This window comes from Microtus ochrogaster, chromosome 10 (genome assembly GCF_000317375.1).
Source record: "Microtus ochrogaster isolate Prairie Vole_2 chromosome 10, MicOch1.0, whole genome shotgun sequence".
Classification (NCBI taxonomy): Eukaryota; Metazoa; Chordata; class Mammalia; order Rodentia; family Cricetidae; genus Microtus; species Microtus ochrogaster.
This window is the reverse complement of record NC_022016.1, coordinates 64,088,306-64,099,358: the sequence shown is the minus strand read 5'-3', so window position 1 is coordinate 64,099,358 and position 11,053 is coordinate 64,088,306. Positions and strand designations below refer to the sequence as shown.

Genomic DNA, 11,053 nt, shown 5'->3' with positions numbered 1-11,053 from the left:
CCTAGAACTAGCTCTTGTAGACCAGGCTGGCCTCGAACTCACAGAGATCCACCTGCCTCTGCTTCCCAAGTGCTGGGATTAAAAGCGTGCGCCACCACCGCCCGGCCAAGTCACTTTGTATCAGACTAAATCTGCCGCTGTGGCAGCTTTTGTTGTAAAACCGCAGGTACTTGAGCTTCTGCTAATTAAGGTAGTGGGGTTCTGCTGCAAACTTAGCCAAGGCAGGCAGAATGGGCCTGTGTGGCCGAGTGTGTCTTGGACTCGGCACTGAGGCCCAAGTCACGAACTAAAAAACAGCACCCGGGAGGGTGCTGTGTTAGCTAGCGGGCTACCTGCTTGAGTCGGGGGCAAAATAGCCCAACGTTGGACGCCAAAGTGTAACGGTGTAAACGAATGAAGACAGATTGTAAAAATATATATACAGCTTTAATAGACTTACAGAACCACTCCCACGGAGACCAGGAAAGCAGAAGGGAGCATGCTTGCCAAATTTATAGGCAAAAATTAGCCCGAGGCGAACACGCCCCCTAAGGGGCGGGACTTATCCCTACAACAAAGGGTCAGGATGTTTTGCTCTTTTCTTTGTAATTTGGAGGATGCCTTATATAGATGCTGATTCAAGCCTACGTAACAGCTAGCATACACAGCAGACAGGTAGATGCGGATGTGACAAAACGTCATTCACCTGGTTACCTAGGAAACGGAATGCTGGTGTATTTCCCACTCGGTTTATGTTTTGGTATATAAGGCTGTTTGGAAAATAAAACGAGAGGAATGTATCCTGATGGAGATAAACCCAGTTGCAAGACATTGGGCCCACTACCTTTTTTATAATGACTGTTCTCACAATAAATGTCTTGTGAAGCCATAAACCAAATGATTCAGCAGTATATAGATTATTGGGCACAACTTTTCCCATGTACTTGTATAATTGAGTCACTTTCTTCTACTCCGTGGGACATCCAGTGAGAAATTTAGCATGCAGTCCATCACCTTCGTTTCCACAGTCTCATCTCTGCTTTGTTCCCCGAGATAAACTTAGAAGCCAGCTCCCTGCAATTATCTTCGATTCAGCAGGACATTTAGTCAGGAAAGGAGTTCTTCATATGGATCAAATTTGGGAATTCCTTTAGGGAGAACATGATGCCAGGAAGGTTGGCATCCAGTTGGTTGATACCCATCTATAGGAGAAGTTACATTTAAAGACCAGATATTGTGAGTGAACTGACTAACTTTGAGATTTATGGGCCTTAAAGGCAGACCTCCTGGTATAGGGAAATATGGTAGAGGCAAAAAAGAAAGAAAAAAAGCATAAGGGGGACTGTCTGAATGTCCCTGGAAGTTGATGTATTTGGCGAGGTGCTGACGTATGAAACTAAATCCTTCCTCCCCGAGTAAGAAAAAGTCATTAAAAACAACCATAATTTTTTTTTCATAATCCCATGTAGCTGGGTGAAAAGGAAGGGGTCTTGGGACAAAATCCCAATAGGTATTTTGAGTAAAGGTACAGAGAGAGAAACAAAATACCTGAAGGATAAGCACAGCTAACATCACTAGAAAATGATTTGCAGCAGCTAAGGCTTTCCCCTGGTTGACCAGAATTTGAGTAGCCTCAGATGTCAGGCATTTAATCTAACCCCAAGAGTGAATTGAGTTGCCATATGAGGAAGTAGCTAGCTGCTAGGTGTCGGGGGTGGGGCTGATGAATTTAGTGGTTGTCTACCAGGAATGCCAGGGCATCGGGAATGAGTTGTGGTCTCTCAACATCTTCATTAGAGGTGGTGCTTGTGGGTGGAAGCAGAGAAAATTCACAGGAAGGAAGTTGTAAACATGTGAGTCTTCACTTCCTCATCATTGCTGGCAGCTTCAGGATGTGTTCATTCTGCAAGGGGGCTGGTCATGGGGTCTAAAATGAGCATCAGAAGCTGTTGTTCCTATAGTGTGATACAGAAACAGCCGACTGTGCTATGGTGCTGAACTGCATGGATCAGAACTGTTTTGTGGGGGGTTGTACAACAATTTTAATCTCTACAGTAAAGTTAGGATCCTGGAACTACATTAATACCTTGAACAGAGGAAGAACTAAGGGCTATATTTCGACCCAGCCTTACTCAGGGAGAGGGCTGTAGGCTATCATGTTAAGGCAGACTACCAAAGAATCAGGGATTCATATTTTCAAGGAGGAAGTATACAAATCAAGGCCTGCACTTCCAGGGCTTGCTCTTTGTAATTGCTGGATATGCCTCCACTGAGGAAGGGGTCGTTTGTCTGGAATTGCTGAGTTGCTCCAGCTATCTGATGGGACTGGAGCTGGCCCCTCACCCAGTTTCCCTGAAGAACCAGAGTCAGGCAGGGGAGCACCATCCCTATGGAAATGGGACTGGCAGTCTTTTTCCCAATGATAATCATTCTGGAAACAAGGGCATAGTGTAAGAGGCACTTTTTGATTTGTATCTTTAGTTAAAGCTGTGGTGTTTGGGCTTACTTTATTTCCTCTTTTAAGGGAACAAAATTTACTGATATGTCCAGTTTGTCCACATAAATAGCATCTAGGTTCCCTGCTACCTTGATTAGACTTGTCTCTATAGTTAAAAATTGAATGGTTGTTTGTCTCTGTAACACAGCTGCTACGGCCACACCTTGAAGGAAGAGCGGCTAACCTCAGCACATGCTTTCATGGAATCGGAAATGCTCCTAGATTTCTTTATTTGTCTCAGTAGAGATTGGCAAGTGGGAGACACATTTTCAATTGCCAATTGTTTCAGTATGATATCTCTTGCTTCTGGGCTGAGAACCACTCTCTTCACAGCCTCCATTAGTCTAGCAATACATTCTGCAAACGGCTTTGGTTCCCATCAGTGAAGCCATTGGTATTGGGATCAGCTGTAAGTAATTGCTTCTATACTCCTATGGCCACTGAGCTGGGGCAGTGAGCATGGTTCGTAGAGCTCTAGGGACAGGACACAGCAGGTCTATGCTGCCATTAAGCAAGCTGTAGCAATCAGCCCACCAACCCCATTTAAGTTCGGGACCTCCAGAAAGAACCAGAAATTCGTGCTGTCAGCACTGCCCAGGAAGCTGTCTCTTAAAGAAGCCCAGGCAGTTTTTGCGGCTAATGCTGAGTCAGGAAGCCTTCTCTTAAAGGAGCAGTACCTCTGTTCACTGCCAGCAAACAAAGCCTATCTGAAAAAAAAAAAATGCAACTTGCAAAAAACTGCACTTGGCTCCCATTTTTGTGGGTCAATAAGCCCTTTTTTTAAAAAAAAAAAAAAGCTTTTTTAGGTCTTATGTGTATCCACACCCCATATTAGGTGCCATTTTGTAAACAGTCTCCCAGACCCGAATCATCACACAGAAACTATATTAATTATAACACTGCTTAGCCAATAGCTTAGGCATAATCCTAGCTAGCTCTTACATCTTAAATTAACCCATTCTATTAATCTGTGTATCACCATGAGGCTTTGGCCTACCAACAAAAGCTCCAGCATCTTTCTCCTTCGGCAGCTACCTGATGTCTCCCTGACTCCGCCTACTCTCTCTCTCTATCTCTTCCATCCTGAATATATTTTGCCCTGCCATAGGTCAAAGTTGCTTTATTCATTAACCAATAAAAGAAACACATATACAGAAGGATGTCCCACATCATCTTAGCATCATCATATCACGTCTCAGCATTCTGCTGTCTCTACTATTATGCTATCCACAGTAAGCATGTGTTGTATTAATTTATAGTTATGTTCTGTGTTCTGGGAACTATACCTGGTTAAATAATACATGTTACTCGCTTCCTTCTAAGTAGAGGAATCAATATATCAGACCATGGCCACATAACATGTATTTCTTCCCTCTAGACAAAAACCTCCCCACCTCCTGCTGTCAGGCTGGACCATACTACTGCTTAGACCAAACGAATGTGTGAACAGAGAATCAGGTCACTCTTGAGAAGCTGAGTCATTGAGTTTGTCCACTGTTCCTTTCCTGCTGTTCTAAGATGACATGTTGTATATAAGGTTCCTCCTTCAGGATGGATTTGAGAGAACATAAGTTCACTCCAAACATACAGCTACAAACACAAACAAATAATGAATTCCAGCCCTAAGGTGCAGGGAAGTGGCAGCACCATGGTGGACAAATATATGACTGAAAGATGATAATGATAAGAACATACAGTCGAGAGATGGGGGAAAAAGAGAAGGGGAGCAAGCAGTTCCTGTACTGTGGAAGGAGGTAGAACTGGAGACTTGGTGGTGAGGAACAAGTCAATATAAGAGGCCTGTCCTGTGGAACCATAGACACAGGATCTCCATGACTCTGGTCAACAATAGGATATCAGAGAGGAGTCTAGGTCCAGGACTGATGCTGTAGCTGAAGCCAGAGGCCTTGAACAAGAACAATGACTCCTTGCAATGAACATTTGTAAATAAATCTGTATGGGGAAAAATTATACTGTGTGACACACTGCAGCTTCCATTGCCACTACGACAAATGAACATGTGATGGAGATGCAGGAAGGACAGAGGAGCAGCGTGATACAGTACTGCAGAATAGGAGATGCAATGGATAAGCAGAGTTGCGCAGTGGAAGCGTGCTGGGCCCATATTACCTAAGGAGATGCAATGGCTGTGACTGGCGTGAGATAAAGCTGAGATTGATAGAGAAACAGGTCGTTACACATAGGGGTTGGTGAGATACTGTTTTTTATTTCAGTTTTAATTTTTTATTTTCTTTTGGGGGAAGTTACAAGGGTAGAGGGCATATATGGAAGGACTGGGAAATGATGGGACTGGGGAACATAATGTGCAGTTTCCAAAGAATGAATAAAATATGTTTAATAATAATAAATGTCTGCAAGTATAATCCAGTAGAATTACTGAGGCGCTTTGAATTATACCTTAGTGCATCCCATCAATCAAAATAGCCACCATGGTTTCACAGTGGTTGGCCCTGCTTACCAATTACTATGTTGGTTCAAACACATAGATCAGTTACATATAATAAAGACACTGTCCCTTTCTTAAAAATTGAACACTCTAATTTTGCTTCTCCTATTTCCTGGTTCACTAGTCCACCCTACCATGCCCCACCACCTTGAGAAATGCTCTCTTGATGTCTTTGTTTCTCAGACTGTAGACCACAGGGTTGAGCAAGGCAGTGAAGGCATTGTAAAACAGTGAGATCTGCTTGTCTCGCTCAGCAGAGTAGCTTGAGTTGGGCCTCATGTAGATGTAAGTAGATGGACCATAGAAGAATGTGACCACAGTCAGGTGGGAGGCACAGGTAGAGAAAGCCTTGCAGCGTCCCTGGGTTGACTTGATCTTGAGAATTGCCTTGGCAATATGAACATAGGAGGCCACAATGAGGGAAATGGGGGTAACAACCACAAAAACACTCAAGACCAGGTCTACCATCTCAATGAGGTAGGTATCCATGCAAGCCAGGCTACGCACTGAAGGACCTTCACAGAAGTAGTGGTTGACTTTGTTAGGCCCACAGTATGGCAAACTCATGGTGAAGAAAGTATGTAACAGAGAGAAAAGGAAACCACAGATCCAAGTTCCAGCTGCCAACCATATGCACAGATCCCACTTAAGGATGACAGTATAACGAAGTGGGTGACAAATGGCCACATATCTGTCATACGCCATGACAACAAAGAAGGTGCACTCAGTTATACCCAGAGCACCAAACACATACATCTGCATCCAGCAGCCAGCAAAGGAGATGGTCTGAGATTTAGCAAGAAGATGCACCAACATCTGGGGCATGGTGGTGGTTACATAACCCATATCCAACAGAGAGAGAATACAGAGGAAGAAGTACATGGGAGTGTGCAGATGTGTGTCCATGCAGATCAGCAGGATGATGAGCCCATTGCCCAGGACTGAGCTCAGGTAGATGAGAAGGAACACAATGAAGAGGATGCTGTTGGTCGTGGGGTCACTGGAGAAGCCAAGCAGGATGAACTCAGAAACCCAGCTTTGGTTCTGTCCTGGAAGCATCCACATGGTGGGGCCTGTAAGAGAATCACATTCATGTTTGTGTCTCCTGTCACATTTCAGCTATAGAGGCAGAAAGGGAAGACATATGCTGGAGATATGGCTCAGAGTTAAAGAGCACTGGCTTCTGTTCCAGGAACAGAGAGCTCAGGGCTGTTTCATAACTGCCTGTGACTCCAGTTCCAGGCCATCTGACTCCCTCTTGTCACTCCACAGGCCAGGCACACATGTGGTGCATAGACATGCAGGTAGGAAAAGAAAACCCATATACATAAAAGAAAAAATAATATGTTTAATTAAGAAAAGAAAGGCGAGGGTGTGGGTTCTGAGCACACTGTTCCATTTCTGTGCACTCTTCTCAAGGGACTGAATCTCCCAAGGCCGCAGTTTCTTAATCTATTAAAAGAGGCTGATGACACTCATGTCTCAGGATGATGATGAATATCTGAAGCATCCCACAGAACGCCTTGAAATACTATTTATCACATGACATGTTGTGTGCACTCTCACCCTCTCATTCCAGCTCTGCAAAAGCTGAAAGGGGATTCCCAAAAAGAGAAGGCTAGCTACACCAACTGAAATGATGAGGACTGAGGTCAGCTGAGAGTCCCTGCCTCAATGAACAAGGTGAGAGCGACTGAAGAAGGATCCTATGTCAGTCTCTGCCTACATACACACACACACACACACACACACACACACACACACACACACACACCAGATATATGCAAAATAGAGAGTAAACCAGTAGATTAATAAGACAGAGCAAGTATCATTCAGATGCAGGCCCACACAATAGTCCTATGGGTAATGACAGAAGATCACGTGTGCAGGGCACTGGAGACCCTGTAGTCTTCCCAGGCAATGATGATGGACCATGTGGATATGGGAGCAGGAAAATTCCTTTTTTCCTTTCTTACTCCTAGCTCTACCCGCACACAGAAATCAATTCTGGATATACTGTGTGTTTGAACTTTAAATTTAAAGCAGCCAATTTTTTGGAATCAAACCTGATAAATATATTAATCTTTTTAATTGAAAGCAAAGGTAAGAATTTTTTTAAAAGAGCACTTTCTGTGGAGGGGGAAAATAATGGTAATCTAGAATAAGCTAGAAGTATTCAAAATATTGATACAAAGTATTAAAAAATATGTAATAAAAACAGAGGCTCCCATAGAACAGTGAACCACATCTCAAGGGCATTTCACAGGCAGCTGTCTCATGAGCACTGAGGAGGCTGAGGTTCTCAGCATCATTACATCTGGAAACTACAAAAGAACAGCACAGCACCAACGCCCACCTCCTCTTCTCAGTCTCACATCACCACACACCTACCAGCCTGGCTACGATAACAGAATCTATTGACAAGAGTTACTGAATCCAACAGGAGAGGAAATACAACTGATTCCTTTAGTGTGTGTTTGGCTGTGTTCCCTAAAGTTGAACACATTTAATGCAATACAAATATTAACTATATTTATGAAACCATATGCAAACACAAAGGCACACACAAACACATGCTCAAGGAAAGACATGAAAAGGAAATTTCCTAACACTGCTCAAAACAGCCTGAACCACTCATGTTAATCAGCAAGACAATAGTTAGAGCAGGAATTGCTTTTGATGGGACTAGAAATATGAAGAATACTCCTAGACATCCCCAGTCTTCTCTTTCCCTGCCCCCATCCCCTCTCCTGACCAGTCTACTGCTCAGAACCCTCACAGCTGCCCTTTTTTTCCACCCAGGTCAGGAGCCCATCATCTCCCCTGGCATTTGTGCATCAGTTTCTCCATGTGCCTACACCTCTAAATATTCCTCCTTCATGACAGTCTCTTTTATTTTAATTTTTTTTTAAAAATACTTTCAGTTCTGAATTTTTGGAGCCCATTCTCTCTGGAGGGATACTTTGTTCAGCCTAGATATAGTCTGGAGGGAGGAGCTGGGTCCTGCCTCGAAGCAATATGCTAGGCTTTGTTGACTCCCCATGGGAAGCCTTACCCTCTCTGAGGAGTGAATCCCCATTCTATAATGGGGAATTGGTGGTGCAAAGGTGAAGGAAACAGGAGGAGGGAAGGGCTCCTATCTGGCCCCTGTTAAAATCCTTTAACAACTCTCAATACCTGTCAATTCAGTCAGATGCACAGGTCATTCATAACCTGCCTGCCTGTCAAGACCCAGACTCAGCACACATCTGTCTCCTCTGTCTGCCATCTCTCAAAGCACAAATTGCCATGTAAGCACTCCCAGAATCCTGCATGCCTGTGCCTCTCTCATACCTTAAGACATGTGCTTAGATTCTCATCATATAGAGCAGATCACTTCCTGCACCATGCGCCTAGACTCTCATCATATAGAGCAGATCACTCCTGTACCATGCGCCTAGACTCTCATCATATAGAGCAGATCACTTCCTGCACCATGTGCCTAGACTCTCACCCTATAGAGCAGATCACTCCTGCACCATGCGCCTAGACTCTCACCCTATAGAGCAGATCACTCCTGCACCATGTTGCCCACACTGCAGCCACAGCAGGTCTCAGCTTAGCCAGGAAGCCTTCCCTGTTAAGCTGCCACCTCCCACCCTAACCCAGGTAAGAGACATCCTACATTTCTTGTTCATTGACCAATGACAATCTGAAGAAGGCTAGAGGGATCTGATGTCAATTTTGACACCAAACAACTTGGACAAACCCTTTGTTACACTTTTGTCCACTGGAACCCCATACAAGTAAGAAAGAATTGTCTCTGATAGGCTATGGCTGTATGGGTGATTAACTGATTTGTTGGGTAAATTATACATTCCAGCTCTTGTTGCACTAACTATAGCTGAAAATTGAAACAGCTCAGTGAAGGAAGGATTCTTACCTGTGTGTTATGGGTGAACACCTAAAGCCTGGAGAGGACAGTTCATTCCACACACAATCTCTGCATGGAAGAACCGGGAGTTTAGGGGGGTGTCATCAGAGCTGGCTCTCAGTTACCTTCTCTGTTTCTGGCACACAGCTTCTGGAGTGGGGATGTGAGGAAGGCAAAGTCTTCACTTTGTTCATCTAGCTGAGCTTATGACTCAGCAGAGGCCAGAGCCCTCGTAGGACAGAATCCGATGGCTAGCCACAAACCGGGTCCTCTGAGGATATTTCCCCTCCTGTCTGAATGTGGGAGGCCCTGGAATGTATTCAAAGGAAAGAGCATTTGAGGTGTGGTTTCTAAGGCACTGGGACATGATGTAGTGATCCACAGCCCTTTGTGGTTTCCTAGCCCAGTGGCCTCTGACTTGGCTTACAGGGACACACCAGGACTGCTGGCCCAAGTGTGTGAGCCAATTATTCACAGATGAAGACATCATGATTGATTTATAGGCAGTAAAGTCTACACATCAAAGTTCCAACATACAAAATCAGCATCTGTAAGGTTTAGGATGAGATATCCAAGGATATATTTGAATACATAGAGAGTTTAATGCCAGGCTAGGCTACAGCAGACTCACAACACCCATCCTCCCAAAAAAACAATCATGATTGCTCTCTCCACATGTATCAAGCTATGTCTCTGTGGTGTGGGGTCTCATTAAGGGCATTGACCATCACTGCTCTTTCATGGATACGGCTTTCTGCTTCACTTGAGATCTTTGAGTTCAGAAATCCATATTCTATGTTTCTCAACTTGACTTGAAACAGACACTCTGTAAATATTTATTAAATTAATAAAGGGAGGAGGAAAGAAAGAAGTAAGGACACAAGGTTGAGACAGAGAGGAAAGAAGAGCAGGCAGTAAGGGAAGAGCTCTGTGGAGTTTGAGATGTATGCACAGAGGATCTGGCTGGCTTGACTCATTATTATCTCTAGACCCACAGATGCCTGAACCACACCCACAAGTCAAACACCAGTGACCATCTTACCACTTGTAAATCCAAGGACTGTGTCACAACTAGCTGTTTCTTTCTCTAATGGGAAAGAGACTAAATCAACTGAGTCCAGAGACTTGGGATTCTAGGCAGTTCCATTTCCAGAAAAGTTCCAAGGTACTGTGGAGTTTGAGGGACTGAATCTCATAGTTCCTCTGCAAGTAAGCCTGCCCTAGCTGAAGATGGCACCTATACAACCCTGCTTAACAAAGACAAGGTCAGACATCTTCATCTCTTCCCAGTGCGGCAAGATCCTGAGGTTTTATGGCCCTGCCTTCTCTCTGAGCTTCCCTAGGAGAGCTGGGAAAGGGCCATTTTCGTTCTCAGTAGGGATGCTAAGATGATCCCTGGATACTGTCAACAAGAGCACTAAAGTGAGGCCCTTGGGGGGAAATCAGGAGAAAACAACTCACAGAGGTAGAACTGGTGACCTGTTCCCTTTCCTACACTAATTGGGGATTAAGAGTAGTTCAGAGAAGAGGAGGTGGGGCCTCAAGTCAAGGACCTTATTTCTCATTCAGATTCCTCTTGTACTGCCCAAACCCCGAGCCCTGACACTCAATGAGTCCACGTGTGAGTCACTCTCCTCTTCCTTCCTCAACCACAGTCCTCCCTTCTCCAGTGTGTGATAGCTGAGCAAGTTAACCAGAAACTCTGGTGCTAATGAAGAGTCATCAACAATTGAGGCTGGTGGGTTAGATTTGAGAAAACAGTATTTGCTGGGTTTACAGAAGACCTGGTTTGATTCCCAGCACTAACATAAAAGCTCACGGTCATCTATATCTCCAGTTCTAGAGGACCTAGTACTCTCTTCTGATCTCCCAAGGAACATACATGTGGAATATACACGTAGGTGCAGACAAAACACTCATACACATAAACAGAAAAAACAAACTCAAAATGTCAACCATGATATCATAGGTAGATTTTTCTTTGGGCCAAGTGCTATAAATAATAACATGGAGAATTAATATTAATTACGATAGCTTGGGCTTAGTTTAGGCTTGTCCCACTAGCTCTTTTTTTAATTTTTTTTTAATTTATTTATTTATTGAGGATTTCCGCCTCCTCCCCACCACCACCCCCCACCACCACAAGAGGGCGCCAGACCTCTTTACGGATGGTTGTGAGCCACCATGTGGTTGCTGG

The 11,053-nt window shown here is 44.2% G+C and overlaps 2 protein-coding genes across 2 annotated transcripts in view; both read right to left on the bottom strand.

The window, feature by feature from the left end:
- The window catches only part of LOC101981084 (olfactory receptor 2A12-like), an 8,127-nt gene extending 7,446 nt beyond the window's left edge, over positions 1–681 (bottom strand). The window contains exon 1 of the mRNA XM_005353425.1: positions 644–681. Within this exon, the coding sequence (XP_005353482.1) occupies positions 644–681 (38 nt within the window). The remainder of the gene's footprint in view (positions 1–643) is intronic.
- A 4,125-nt stretch (positions 682–4,806) lies between these two features.
- LOC101999158 (olfactory receptor 2A12-like) overlaps positions 4,807–11,053 on the bottom strand; it is a 77,996-nt gene continuing 71,749 nt past the window's right edge. Inside the window, exon 2 of the mRNA XM_005353350.3 lies at positions 4,807–6,016. Coding sequence (XP_005353407.1) covers positions 5,064–6,008 — 945 coding nt within the window. The 5' untranslated portion in view covers positions 6,009–6,016 and the 3' untranslated portion in view covers positions 4,807–5,063. The remainder of the gene's footprint in view (positions 6,017–11,053) is intronic.